This window comes from Syngnathoides biaculeatus, chromosome 16, assembly GCF_019802595.1.
Source record: "Syngnathoides biaculeatus isolate LvHL_M chromosome 16, ASM1980259v1, whole genome shotgun sequence".
In the NCBI taxonomy this organism is placed as follows: Eukaryota; Metazoa; Chordata; class Actinopteri; order Syngnathiformes; family Syngnathidae; genus Syngnathoides; species Syngnathoides biaculeatus.
Window position 1 is genome coordinate 15,744,736 of NC_084655.1, and position 14,250 is coordinate 15,758,985.

Genomic DNA, 14,250 nt, shown 5'->3' on the forward strand with positions numbered 1-14,250 from the left:
AATTCATTCTTGTCACAGACTTAAGCACACGCGTCATCCAAGGCTGTAAAGGTGGATTAGCTTGCAATTGCATGATGGATGAGTTTTAAAAGTACAGTTCAAAGCCACTAAGTGATGAATGAGGGGTGTTTTGAGGGAAACACAAGGTTTGACAAGCATTTAAGTTAAATCTAAAGCAGTTATTTGTGATGCTTATGAAGTCATTGGTTTGATCTTATGGGCTCAAATTTTGACATGTCAAAGTAATGCAACTTTGCGCTGCCGTAAATTTATCCTGGAAGAGTGCTGTCGAACACATTGTGCTTTAATTTGCTATGATCCTAGATAACGGGCGCTAAATTGCATGTTCACACTAGCATATTGTCCATGCTGTCGATGGCTATGTTGCATATGATCTCCGGATTATGATCTTTTACCAAGATCCCAACAAAGTGGTGTAAAATTGTGGTAGCTCACTCAAAAGGATTCTGTGCGCTTCGCAACAGGTGCACAAGTAGAAGGGACCACTGTATTTTAAAGAGCGTTTTAGACTTTAGGAAGCTGTTATGTTGGAAAATTTGGGAAAGCTCCTCAAGCGCAGAAGAATGTTTGATGTGATGGAATTGGAAGTGAAAGTGAAAGATACAAACGTTACTGAGGAACGGAAAATACATCAATTCTTCGAGAGGAGGCCAGCTGACCTACACATGAGGACATCCGGTGTTGAAAAGAGCTACGTCATCGGGCATGACTCCTTCTTGTGACTGACTCCAAGTCACCCCAAGATCATTTAGAATCACTGAACAGTTCGTTCACCACTTTGATCTATGTGGTCTTGCTTTTGGCACATTTGCAGACCTTACAACACTTCCGAGCAGAAATTTCTGTTTTATGGGTCTTTCCTGCTCCCCAAACACCACGCAGGGCAGAACAGCCGACGTAATCCAGATTTCAAAACCCTCATCAATAATTGCGTTTATGCCATTCTTGGACACAGTTTTGGTTGCGTATCAGCTTCCACATCTGCTTGGGTGGGCAATCAAGTTTGCACGTGCAAATCTTTATTAAATAAAGCCTGGTGTCTTGAACAGCAATTACAGTGCAACAAAGAGTGTATGTCGACACTGTTGTTTTGGTTGTAAAGTACTCGTGAAAAATGAACAACTCAAAGCTGGCATTTGAGACCTGTTGTAAAATGTTTGCTTTTTGAAGCTGTTTTTTGGGCTACAAGTGGAAAACAACACACATGTTCCTGTCAAACTATCAAGGCACGCAAGCCTGTTTATACATAACGCAGTCACTGTCAGAGTATTGCCGTGTACAGTAGGAGTATTTTTTTTAGTAAATCCAATCTACATTTAAATCCAAGATACATATGACTTTTTTTGTTTGTTTTGTAAGGGCAAAAAATCAAGACTTCCAGAGACGTCGTACCCAAGAGAGTATTTCACGGCTAACTGAAGCCATGTAAGGCTGACGTGAGGTAGTGTATGGATAGAGAGACCCACATTTCTGCTTGTTGTTTGAGGGGCTGGTGAGGATGGTTGCTCCGTAGATCAGAAGAAGACTCATCCCCGCAGATGTCAGCAGCATCACCCTCTCATTGCATGTTTTCATCTTTTCACTCTCCTTCCTCTGTGTGCAATTCTCTGACCCCGTGTCGAATTCAAGCTAATGGTTTGTGTACCCTATCCAGTGAGCCGGTAAATTCTCCACTCTGGATGTATTTGCCTTCCTTTTCCTATCTTTAGCTTCCTGCTAATGCAGGACTTTTTTTCAATACCATTTGATTAAATATTCCTTTTCAACCATGCTAACCTCTGTTGATCTCTGCCGCCTCATTTTACTATCCTACTGACTCATGTTACGCTTTCTTGATCTGCATACAGTCGCTGGTGTCGTATTCGCCTCACTTCACGCACACACACGGTTTCCCACACAAACACAAGATGTATTGGCTTTTATTTCCCATGGTGTCTGCGGTACATTCGGCATCACTCGCTGCAGCGATGTACCGGAGCAAGGCACCTGCTGTGCTGAGCTGATATGAAGAGAGAGAGTGGAACACACACACAACACACACAGACATAGACTGCCATCCCAACGCTTAGATATGGCTGAAAAATGTAATCATCATCTGTACCCCGTGTAGACACAGCTCAGAACTAGTAACATATTTACAATTGCAAGTCTGTATAATTTACAGTTACCCAGAGAGAATTGGTCGTATTACTAAAAATGTGGAAAGACACACGCAAACACATACACTTTATTGTCACACACTGTTAATGTTATCTCGTATTGTAGTGAGAAGCACACTGTTGGTGCTTGTCTTTGTATCATTTTTTTTTGTCTTTATATTTGTGCTTTGATGTGAAAACCTCAACATGCCACCTCTCGGTGTTTTCCAATACAACAGAAGCGTGCTTTTGGCTTTTTTTTTACAGGAAGCGATAGAAAGACTTTCTAATTTAACACCTGACTGGAGTTCACGCATTGACCGAAAACAACCTTTGGGCGTTATGATATGGCACATAAGCTGAAATACACATTTTATGTGTATGTATCTAGGAGGTGCATCATACTGAGAGATCTTGTATATTTTTGCCACCATATTTCATTGAAAGGAACGGTGGGGGGGATATTAAATACTGCAAGTTTATGACTACTTGCATGCAATTTGAAAGTAATAATTTTGTATCAGACTGGCTGAAAACATTGAATTATAGTTCAGTAAAAAAATACATTGAGAATAGAAAATTTTACCTGAAGCCTGAAAGTAACAGGGCGCCACGGTGGTCCAACTGGAAAGCGTTGGTTGCAGTTCTGAGGTCCCGGGTTCAATCCCGGCCCCACCTATATGGAGTTTGCATGTCCTCCCTGTGCTCTAAATTGCCCCTGGGTGTGATTGTGAGTGTTGCTGTTTGTCTCTATGTGCCCTGTGATTGGCTGGCAACCAGTTAAGGGTGGACCCCGCCTCCTGCCCGTTGACAGCTGGAATAGGTTTCAGCACTCGCCACGACCCTTGTGAGGATAAGCGGCTAAGGAAATGTTGCTTAAAAGTAACATCAGCAGTTCATCATTGCAATCAAAAATGGGTACTGGTGAATATTCTGTCCATTGATTTTTATATACACTGCTGTGTTGTTTCAGACCTTTCAAGTGCTGCATGTCGGGTGTAGCCTGATCCACCCAGCCATGGGGCGACAGCTGCCTCCTCCGAAAAATGCCTTGCCACTCGAGCTGCCAGGCCGATTTGAACAATGTCACTGGTAAATGTATCAACACGAAGTAAAGCCTGGTCTGAAATTCAGCAAACGCACCCAAGTGCATTTGAATTGCGTAAACAAAGACTTTCCGAGAAGAATTCTCTCAGCTGCCTCAAGCTGCCTTTTTTTTGGGGGGGGATATTTTTGCAGCCGCCTTCACTGTTGACATAAGAATGCTTCATATTTAGTGACATTTTCAGAGGTGTATTAATTTAAAAATGTTTATTTTAGGGATGTAGTAGTTGGTAATGGTGTAACTGTTGCTTGGGATAGTTTCTTTATTTATTAAGCAGGATTTCAATGTGTGGGACCAAATCCTTTTAATAACTGATTTCACGGGAATGTTGCTGAGAGAAGCACGATGACAGCTAAAGAATATTCAGTGTAGTACAGGTTGCTGTAGGGCGTCAAGGATGCTGGTTCACTTGTTATTCTGGCTGCACCACTTGTGTGTGCGTGTGTGTGTGTGTGGGGGGGGGGGTGCTCCTTTGATCCACAAGCGTGCTGTAAAGCGTTGAGGTGAGAACATTAAGAACCAAAGAGTCTTTTGTCACCATTAGGTGTGGGTCATTCTATTGAGTAGATAAATGAAGGGAGGTGGCTTGCGAGCTTTTTCTTAACCGCCTGCCATTTAATGCAGTACATTGCTCCAAATAGGGCTGAGATTATAATGTTTGGACCTGACTGTAGGCTCCACGTTCGATGAATATAAATGACAGTGAAAGTGTGATTGTCTTTTGTTTCCCGTAGACTGGCCTAAAAAGTCTAAAAAAGCAAAAGTTTTGACCCAATGGCGGAATTGTCAGGGCCAACAAGGCCTTCTCTTCTGGCCTGAAGACTATCAGAAGCTATATTCTAATTACGCTGCATGAAAATTTATTCACGTATGAGTGAAGTATGCGTGCGTACTGTAGATGCTGAATTTGTTGTTCCATTAGATTTTCAGACAAAGTAAAACAGAATATGTGTGTGAATGAGAGGGGTGGAGGGGGAAGAGTGAGGCTACAGGGAGAAGAGATAGGAAGGGTGGACAACTTCAAATCTTGAGGGTCAACAATCCAGAGCAATGGTGAGTGTGGTAAGGAAGTGAATAAACGGGTCCAAGCAAGTTGGAACAGCTGGCGGAAGGTGTCTGGTATGTTATCTGACAGAAGAGTCTCCGCTAAGATGAAGGGCAAAATTTATCAAACAGTGGTGAGGCCGGCCATGATGTGCGGATTAGAGACGGTGGCGCTGAAGAAATAACAGGAAGCAGAACTGGAGGTAGCAGAAATGAAGATGTTGAGGTTCTCACTCGGAGTGAGCAGGTTGGATAGGATTAGTAATGAGCTCATTAGAGGTACAGCCTAAGTTGGATGTTTTGGAGACAAGGTGAGAGAGAGCAGACTTCGATGGTTTGGACATGTCCAGAGGTGAGAGAGTGAGTATGTTGGTGGAAGGGTGCTGAGGATGGAGCTGCCAGGCAAAAGAGCGAGAGGACGACCAAAGAAAAGGTTGATAGATGTTGTGAGGGAGGACATGAGAACAGTGAGTGTTAGAAAGGAAGATGCAGGAGATAGGCTAAGATGGAAAAAGATTATACGCTGTGGCAACCCGTAACGGGACAAGCCGAAAGGAAAAGAAGAAGACAGTATATGCTGCCATTTCTGGCTAAACTGCACAAGACCTTCAGAATCATTAGTGCTGGTCCATGTAACACAAACTACAGTATATTTGGGATGATCAATTGAATTTCAACTTCATAACATCATCATGTCAAATGCCTAAGATTTTTCTCTCTCCTTTATTGGTTGGTCAAAATAAAACTCATAACAACCAAGTTAGGCTAGCAAATTCCATCTGCGGCAATCTATCTGTATCTATGGGTTGTTCACGAATCAGTTGTATGAAATCATATTTCAGACTGACAATGGGTTCAACTGTTACCATCCCAAATTTACTTAAAAAAAAAAAAGTACTAAATATTTCAATGTTTATTAACTTTTGTTCATGGTCAATGGCATTTGGGTGTGCGCAGTTTTAGCGATGGCCCTCTACCAGTAACGAGGTGGTCCATGAACCTAGCCTGAGGAACTGCGGGAAAATTCATGGCAGTACCACAACTGAAGCCAAAAAACACCCACGGCAGTGGTGGACGGTGAAGGAGAAGGGTGCCTCCACAATAAGATTTTGAACGTTGTTTAGACGTGGAATCAAGCTGATGCCGACACGCGCAAAAAAACGGAGTCTGACAAAAAGCTTCATCGCAAACACAAAATCTCATCGCGTTATGACTCATCCTGTTCTTCGCACGCACACTTAGCCGTTGACTTGGTGCAACCATGGTTTTATCATGGGATTCTCTTTAAATGCATACACACACTCGACGACAAGCTTAAAGTCCTCTTATTTTATAAGACAAGATGAGATGCATGCAGACATTCGCTGCATTCATAGAGAGTCAATTTGTTCCACTTTACTGGATCAGTCACGACGTGTGACAAAAAAAAAAGGCGAGGATGATAGGTAAGACTGAAAAGGACACCTAAAGCCTAAACCTCATCCTGACAGTAGATAATAGATGAAAATCAGTTCATAACACCCTCTGCCAGCCGCTGCTTCTGAATTGTAACTAATTAACTTTTCATTGGTTTCACTCATTCTCACGCAGAAAATGGCTGGATAAATGCAAGCCATTGAAACAACCTGTACTCATGCAGTACATATTGTAAATCAAAACAACACTTTTAGTCCTTTAAATGTCTTCTATTGTGATTTTTATTTAGCGAAACACTGCTGTTTTGTCCCCACTGCTGATTTTAGAATCACATTAAAGGCTGAAGAAATGTAATTTCCATCAATGAAACACACAAATTAATCAAAGCTATAAACAGTGATACCACGGCAGATTAGTGTGCCAGAAACTTTTCAGTATTATCAGTATTCATACTTTTTGGACATTTTTATTGGACTTTCTGATTTGTCTAAAGTAAAGTGGGTGCCTTGGCTCAATAAAGTTTGGGTGAAGGTCTTAAATACAATGTGGAAAATAACTACAATCAAAATTTAAATCAAACTGGACAAAAAAATAGATGTTCTTAAATAAAACAATCCAAAATATTACATTGCCAAACTCCATGATCATAACAGGAACTGTGAGTTAGAGGACACAAGGCGGAATAATCAAAACTAAAACGACTGGTTCTGTTTCTTAAAAGGGATTTAAAAGAAATCTAAAGTCATTTCCATTTTTAGGAGAAACATTTGAATGAAAAATACATATCGATACTTTTTTTTTGTGAACCTGCGTGTTTCGACTTCTACAATAAGCATACGTAACAGTGTCAGCAATATTCAAATCCCACTTTAAACTGGTTATTTTGCAGCAACCAGTGGAGGCCCTTTTCAGAGGAAAAAAGAAATGAAACACACTCAGCTACTAAATTGGTTCATGCACCATTGCCCTCCATTTTATTATTGTGATGATTAGAATAGCTTTTTTCCCTCAGGGTTGCCGGCATAAAATTGAAGCTCTTTGGTTACCTGAATGCACAACGGGCCGCAAAAAGAAATCATAAGACAGAGAGATATATTTTGTCAAAAGAGAAGACTGTGTGCTTGCTCGACTTAGAAAGCACCAAAATTGAATAAAAATGGGATGGAAGCGGAGTCTCTGATGAGAATTGGTATTGACACAGTGAGGCAAGCATAAAAATTGACAGGAAGGGAAAGGTCGCTGTCAATATTAAGAAGAGGTGACGGTGAGATGAAAACAATATCTTATGCTAATAGGAGCGCGATCACAAAATAATTTAAGACGGTTCTGCCAAAGCACAAAGAAATTAAGATTCTGTCTTTTCTGGTCGCTTTTATTCCCATGTCCCAGGATCAGCTGGTTGTGAGTCAGACGCCCGGAGTTTCAATCCGCCCGAGGAGGCCGGCCCATGTTCGGGGTCAATATGACGAAGAACCTCAAACTGGCGTTTAGTCGTTTGAGTCACAGATGCTTGTGCCGCTGCTAACTTTCGGGGTCGACGTCGCTGAAGACAATTTCGTAGAGTTCTTTTCGGAAGAACACAGTTTCAGGCTAAGCCACTCTGCAAAAACCTTTACATACCGTATAATCTGTCAACAGCTATTATCTGTTGAGTTTTTATTGCCACTGAGTCTCAATATTTTAATCACTTTGAGGCAGGCTCTCTTGTCATGTCGTGGAAGTGTTGTACTCGCATGCTGGTTAAAAGCTTTTTATCACATGCAAATTCTCTGGAGGAAATGCTTTGAAAAATGTTTCTGCATTAGCTTGAAATCTTTTTTTATGACTATTCTATTACATCAAACTATAGTTATTGTCTGCCCTATTGTAATTATATTACTTTGTCAAATCACAGATGGATACACACGATCGGGTGATGGGCCGTTCAAGTAGAAAGAGCTAAATTAGTCTGAGCTTTCAGAATTGACTCGCAGTGTAGTTGTTCACATAGATCAGATTGTTTAATGACCAGTCCAGGTTGCGATCTGCCTTTGGCCAAAAGTCTGCTCAGCCGCACCTACCGTGATCCTCAATAAGTGGTATAATAATTGGATGTACCGGAACGGATTTGGAAAATATCTCAGGAGCCCAGCCCAATTTGAATCAAATTGTCATTTTTTTTGTTTTGTTTAATGCGCCACTTTAGCATGTTGTGTCCATACAGTATACTAGTATGTAGGGTGAAAATTATAACGAGAGGTGGCCTATTCTACCTGGATATATATCAAAAGCCACTGTTAAAATATGATGGCAAAACAAAAGCTTCAGCAAAAATCTTTTGACTGCATTGGCTGCGTTTTCGATGAGATTAAATAAATCAGTGTACCCACTCCAGCTTTCATCCAAACACACAATAGATGTTCTGTGCCTTGGGAACGACTTGCCTTGCCCCCATCAAACTACATTTTGTGACTCATTCAGTCCCACAGTGTACCAAATAATGAAAAATACTTCCCATCTTCAGCTCTGCATTCAGTTGCTTGCTTGTCACATCGCTGCCGTTGAATCACAAGGCTGGTTATTTCCTTTCGGCAAATCTGATATCATCTGAACCTTTTCAGAACTTTTTTTTTTTTGTGAAACACAAAATACGATGGATAATACTGATGACTTCCTCTGCTAAATGTACACAAGATGGAAGATCATGATAGCTTATTGTAGTCTATTTATGATAGTATGTCTATTTTACTTTGCACAATCAATCCTGTCTCATGTTTTTATGACTTATGACTTTATGACTTTATACTGTCCTAACCCTTGTATTTTTTTTTTTTCGTTCAGTAAAAGGAAAATGTTAGGAGTCTCGTTGAAATATTTTGTTTTAAAATGAATCTTTTGCTGCAATTGTTGGATATTGCGTCAACCTTAACACCCTTCCTGTCAACACGTGGTTCGAGAGGATTAGCATCATGGTCATCTTGCTCAACTGTGTGACACTCGGAATGTACCAACCCTGCGAGAACATCGACTGCACCTCGGACCGCTGCCAGATCCTCCAGGTGAGTTGGACAAGTCATGCACTCACTTTGTATCAGGTGAAGCTCCAACTGTATCCCACATCACAAATGTAACTGGATACAGGGGTGGACTTCATGGAAGGGAATTATTGTCGTTATCTGTGCCAATGATGCTGTGCTGCTTTGGCGTTTTTTTATTGGTTGGTTTATGGCCTTCCCGAAAAAACGTTTTGATAAGTCACCTGGGATGTTCCCATTAAAGCTAGGTGACACTTCACACATTCATGTAATAAAAATCTAGTAACAAAAACCCAGCATTTGATTATGGGATTTAATTCTTCTGGAAGATTCATCTTATCTGCATGCTTATGAATAAAGTATGGATCAGGTTAAAATATCTACTTTTGGTTACATATTGTGTATTTTCTGCAGGTGACAGATGTTTAATTGTAACTTGGTAGAGGAAGTGTCTGGCTTTCTGAGTGCTCTTCTCCTGATTAAACTGCACGCCACACAGTATAGACCAGGGGTGTCAAACATTTTTCTTGCAGGCCACATTGTGGTTCCGGTTTCCCTCAAAACCGTTATGACGGTGAAACAATACAAATATTTAATCGTCTCATCGTATTAATATCATCTATTTATGATCTGCTTTTGGAATCAGAAATCAAGGGTAATGTGTTTTTCAACGTTTCATAACAAATGCTTCTAATATCTCAACTTTATCATTTATGATGCATGACAATTTGAAATATTTGTACAGATTTTTACAATATTTGAAATTGACACTAGATTTGGCTTCGCGAGCCACGTAAAATCATGTGGCATGCCGGATCTGGCCCCCGGGCCTTGAGTTTGACACCTGCGGTATAGACAGTTGAACTACATGACATCTTTTGCTTGGGGTTTTCATGCAAATAACTTAATTGATCAAGCATTTCAGTGTACCTGAGCTGAATTTCGGTCTCTGCTGGATATATGCTGCAGTTGCTTTTTCAATAAATGTTAACATAATGAGAACACGCACAGTCCAAATTTCTCAGCTCTGTTTATGTACCAAATTGTTGTTTTTGATTGCCTCCCCTCCACCCTCCGGAACTCTTAATTGGTCCCCCCCTCCCCCAAACATACTTGCGACTCGGCTCACTTACAAGTACAAACATGAATGTAATTGGCCCTTGACTCTAAATGCATCAACATAGTATTAGACAGTCTACAAATTTCGCGTCATTCATCGATCCGTTTCGACTTGGGGGACCGGCTATAATCCTCCTGCATCAATCCTCTGTGTATTCCAAGATCCTAGACAATAGTTCCCTTCCCATTCTCTGGCTTTTGCTTCTCTAACAAGCCTATTGTTTGCTGGCTGAAGTAGTCGGGCACCTCTTCTTGGAGCTAATAGCTGGCATTTTGCTGACAATGCTGACATAGTTAGAGTGAGCTTAAGGGTGGCCCTCTCATGCTACTTTTGTGAAGCATCGTCTCAGCTTGGGGCTTTTAAAGTAAAGCTGTAAACAATGCTGTTTTGGCCAACGTGCTCAATGATATGACCCTTTATTTGGAAATACATTATTTTAATAAAATATTATTTGTATAGTATATATAGACTAGTACAGATAAAAGCTAAAAGGATTTAATTAAGCAAAGTTCCTTATGTAGCTGTAAAAAAAAAAAAAAAAAACGAGCTTAAAAGGTGATTTTTTTTTTTTATTAATGTGGTTTCTTTAAAAAAATTGTTTAAATGTATCCATCCATCCATTTTCTGAGCCGTTTATCCTCACGAGGTGAATGGGCAATTTCAATTTAGTTATTGTAAATATGTATGTTTTGTTATTTTTATAAATCCTCCCAAAACAATACTATATTGTTATTACACAGTAAATATTTGAATTGTACTTTATAATTTATTTTTCTCATTCAAGTTCAACATGACTAGTTTGTTGGGGGGCGGCACGGTGACTCAGCTGGTTAAGCGTTGGCCTCACAGTTCTGAGGACCTGGGTTCAATCCCGGCCCCGCCTGTGTGGAGTTTGCATGTTCTCCCCGTGCCTGCATGGGTTTTCTCCGGGCACTCCGGTTTCCTCCCACCTCCCAAAAACATGCAACATTAATTGGACACTCTAAATTGCCCCTAGGTGAAATTGTGAGTGCGACTGTTTGTCTCTATGTGCCTTGCGATTGGGTGGCAACCACTTCAGGGTGTACCCCGCCTCCTTCCCATTGACAGCTGGGATAGGCTCCAGCACTCCCCGCGACCCTCGTGAGCATAAGCGGCAAAGAAAATGGATGGATGGTTTGTTGGGTTAAGGGTGGCGTTTCTTGTGGCATGGAAGGTTCCTTTTTGATTTCTTAGTCCTATTTTTGCAATAGTGTACTGTCACTGCACACATAGAACTCACACTTGACTTTAATTCAAAAGAAGGCTAAGTAGTTTTTTTTTTTTGCACTATAACTCATAATCCATTTCTCCCCCTATTCGTCTATGAGTGTGAAATTACTGTTTTGATTCCCTTCGACTGTCACTCAATTTGCACATGCCCTCAAAAGATACATACGCGATGTATCTTTGTTTTTGAACATCAAAATCCGAGTGACCTACTTAACACATCCTCTCCTTCCACTTCCAAATCGTAGCATATGAGGTAGCAGCTCCAGTTTCACATCATGAAAGGGCTCTTGACACGCAACACCCTCGCTCTCTTTACAAATCATGTTGATGATTAAACCTGATAGGATGACTGAAAAAGAAGCTGGTGCTGGTGACAAATAGCTACAATGAATTCATTCGCCCTTTCACTTGGAGCCGAGCGCGACACGGATCCGGCGGGGCGCGGCCAATGTCGAATCACACATGAGGTTTCCAGGCGGGCGTTATTTATCAAAACATCATTCAAACAGCTTATGAAATGTATCTTCTCAACTCCGGAAGCTCTGCTAATGTGTGATTCGTGAGTGCATCGTATTGTATGACTCAATTTTGGCAGATTTTAGTGCACACCTGAGCAGTGAGACAAACGTACAAAATAGCCACTCGCAAGACCGCTTCTACTACACTTTATTAAAAAAAAATGTAAGTATAAATGACCTAAACCATCCAGTGATTTATAGACCAGTGGCAGAACTTTACAGTCTATTCTGTAGCTGACTGGCAGCCAGTGTAAAGGCTATAACATGAGCTGCTGTGTGCTAAATGAGTTTCTATTGTGAGGGAGTCCATTCAGAAGACCGTTACAATAGTCAAATCTATTGGAGATGAGAGCATTGATGACCTTCTTAATGGTTTATTGGATATATTCTTAAGTTGGTCAAAGGCAGTTTTAGTGAAAGTCAGTCAACGATTTGGACTTGTTCTTTGCATTTGAAAGAGAGTAACTTCATGTATTTACTAGCAGCAATCTTCTTTACTGCCCCAAACAATTACCTCGGTTTTGTTGTGGTTAGGCTGAAGGAAGTTTTGGTCCATCCATTTACTTGTTCTATACAGTGGCACAACACCTCAGTGGAACTGTAACTATCTGTGGAACACCGCTAGCTATCACTGTTGTTGGCATCGCGATGACAGTCAGCATTAAAGTTCAGAAAAATTTGACCCAAGGGTAGCATATACAGAGTGAACAAACAGTGTCAGAGAACTGACCCTCCAGTGACAGTCACTATGTCATTGCCGTTCAATCAGATTGAAAATGACACAACTCGTTTCCTCCAAGTAGGACCTGAATCATTTCAGGACTGTTCTGTTGAGTTATACCAAATATTCTCACCTTTTCAATAATATGCTATGAGCTATTGTGTCAAATGCCGCATTGAGATCCAATAATACAAGAAATGGCACCCTTCCCAAGTCATTGCTATTCCATATATCAGTGAGCACTTTGCTATGAAGTGTTTCTGTACTGTGATGACTGGTTGATGGACCGTTTCAGTAAAAACAAACCATCTTTATTGAACAAATGGCCGAATATTGTACAACTCTTTAATTGAATTGCATCTCTCGGTATATTGAATTGGGACTGGAAGAAAGTCGATGATAACAAAAAACGTACTTGACAACCTGTTTTTCGTGTATCTTTTAAGACTGTGAGTTCTAAGACTGTCAACAAAGTTTTACAGGTGTATTTTCCTCAGATGTTGAAGAGGTAGGACACCTTGTTGAGAAATTGACTGGTGGCCAGTATAAACTCGGTCAGCTTCCAGGCTTGTTTCATAGCTTTATAGCCATCTGGCTGTTTCGCTGCTGCCACAACACCACACACCAACAGCAGCAACCGTTTATGAGAGTTGTAACCTTATTTGATTCCAAAGCGAGTCAACCACTTGGAATTGGACATGAAGCAAGCTTAATCACTGTATGCCCAGTTTTAAAGTACTCTAGTAAGAATTCTAATCACTGTAAATGCTAATGAAAGTAATGAGGCTTCAGACATTTGAAGAGCTAGTAAGAGCTATTCAATTGAGTTGTTCCAACTCATCCATACTATAGTTGCTGAACCAAATTAGACTTGACCAAAGATATGATGCAGTCAGTACATCTGAGGAGCTATTCAATATTCAGTTCGCCCAAGATCGAAGAATGAAGCCAAATTTTATGATACGTTGAGGAGAACAGACATTTTTAAAAAATTGGAAGTGGGACTCAGACATGGAAAAAAGAGGATATTGTTATCCAGCAACAAAAATAAATACACAGTAGTTCTTCATCCATTTACCCTCTGTGGTGGACTCAGACTGCAAACACCCATCTTGAAATTGTTTGTGAGTGCTACTGAGAGAGGAACATTTTCTCCACGTGGAAAAGATAACTACTGGATGCGTCCACCTTCCTCTCATCTGTGTTCTGTAGCCCGCTGTGGGCTACTGTTGACGCTTTTGTTTGTCATTTATCTTCTGCCTGAAACCTTCCAAAGGTAATAATCGTAAAGTATTTGTGGAAAATCGTTTTCCCATTGTAGCATGTGTATTGGTCTGGGCCGTTTGTTGGGCCCACAAACTCAATTCTTGGGGCGTGCGTGCAGCTTACAGCTACATTCACTCAGTTCATCCCATTTAATATGTCATGATGAAAGTACCAGAGATGAACTCTAAAACTGGCAACAACTGAGTGCTAATGTCATTGGGAATGTGCTTACTCAAGCAAAATTTACTGCTGGCATCGAATGTTAACCTCGCGAGGTAGTTACATTCACAAGAATACTCGGCTGTAATATCAGCAATTCATCTTACCGAGTATCAAGATGATCCGTTTGTGGCTGGTTGAAATCAATTTGACCGATCGGTATCCCTTGAAGAGACAACGTTAAGTTCACTTTTGCTCTCGGTGTACCAAATCGTCAATGTTGAAATTAGAGAGAGGAAGAACACTGACTACTTTTTCACAAAGGACATGTTGTCACTCATCTATTATTTTCCACGGGAGACGTTGGCTTCTTGCTGAGGTATTACATTAGCTTGCCTGGCACTGAATGTGACACATGGATTGCACTGGGGAACAATTTGAAAAAAGAAAATCTGTTGAGTTAGATTCTGCTGTTTG

The 14,250-nt window shown here is 40.8% G+C and overlaps 1 protein-coding gene across 1 annotated transcript in view; it reads left to right on the top strand.

Annotated features, from left to right (window-relative positions):
* cacna1ia (calcium voltage-gated channel subunit alpha1 Ia) overlaps nt 1-14,250 on the top strand; it is a 109,174-nt gene that overhangs the window by 23,345 nt on the left and 71,579 nt on the right. Inside the window, exon 2 of the mRNA XM_061845985.1 lies at nt 8,651-8,762. Coding sequence (XP_061701969.1) covers nt 8,651-8,762 — 112 coding nt within the window. The remainder of the gene's footprint in view (nt 1-8,650; nt 8,763-14,250) is intronic.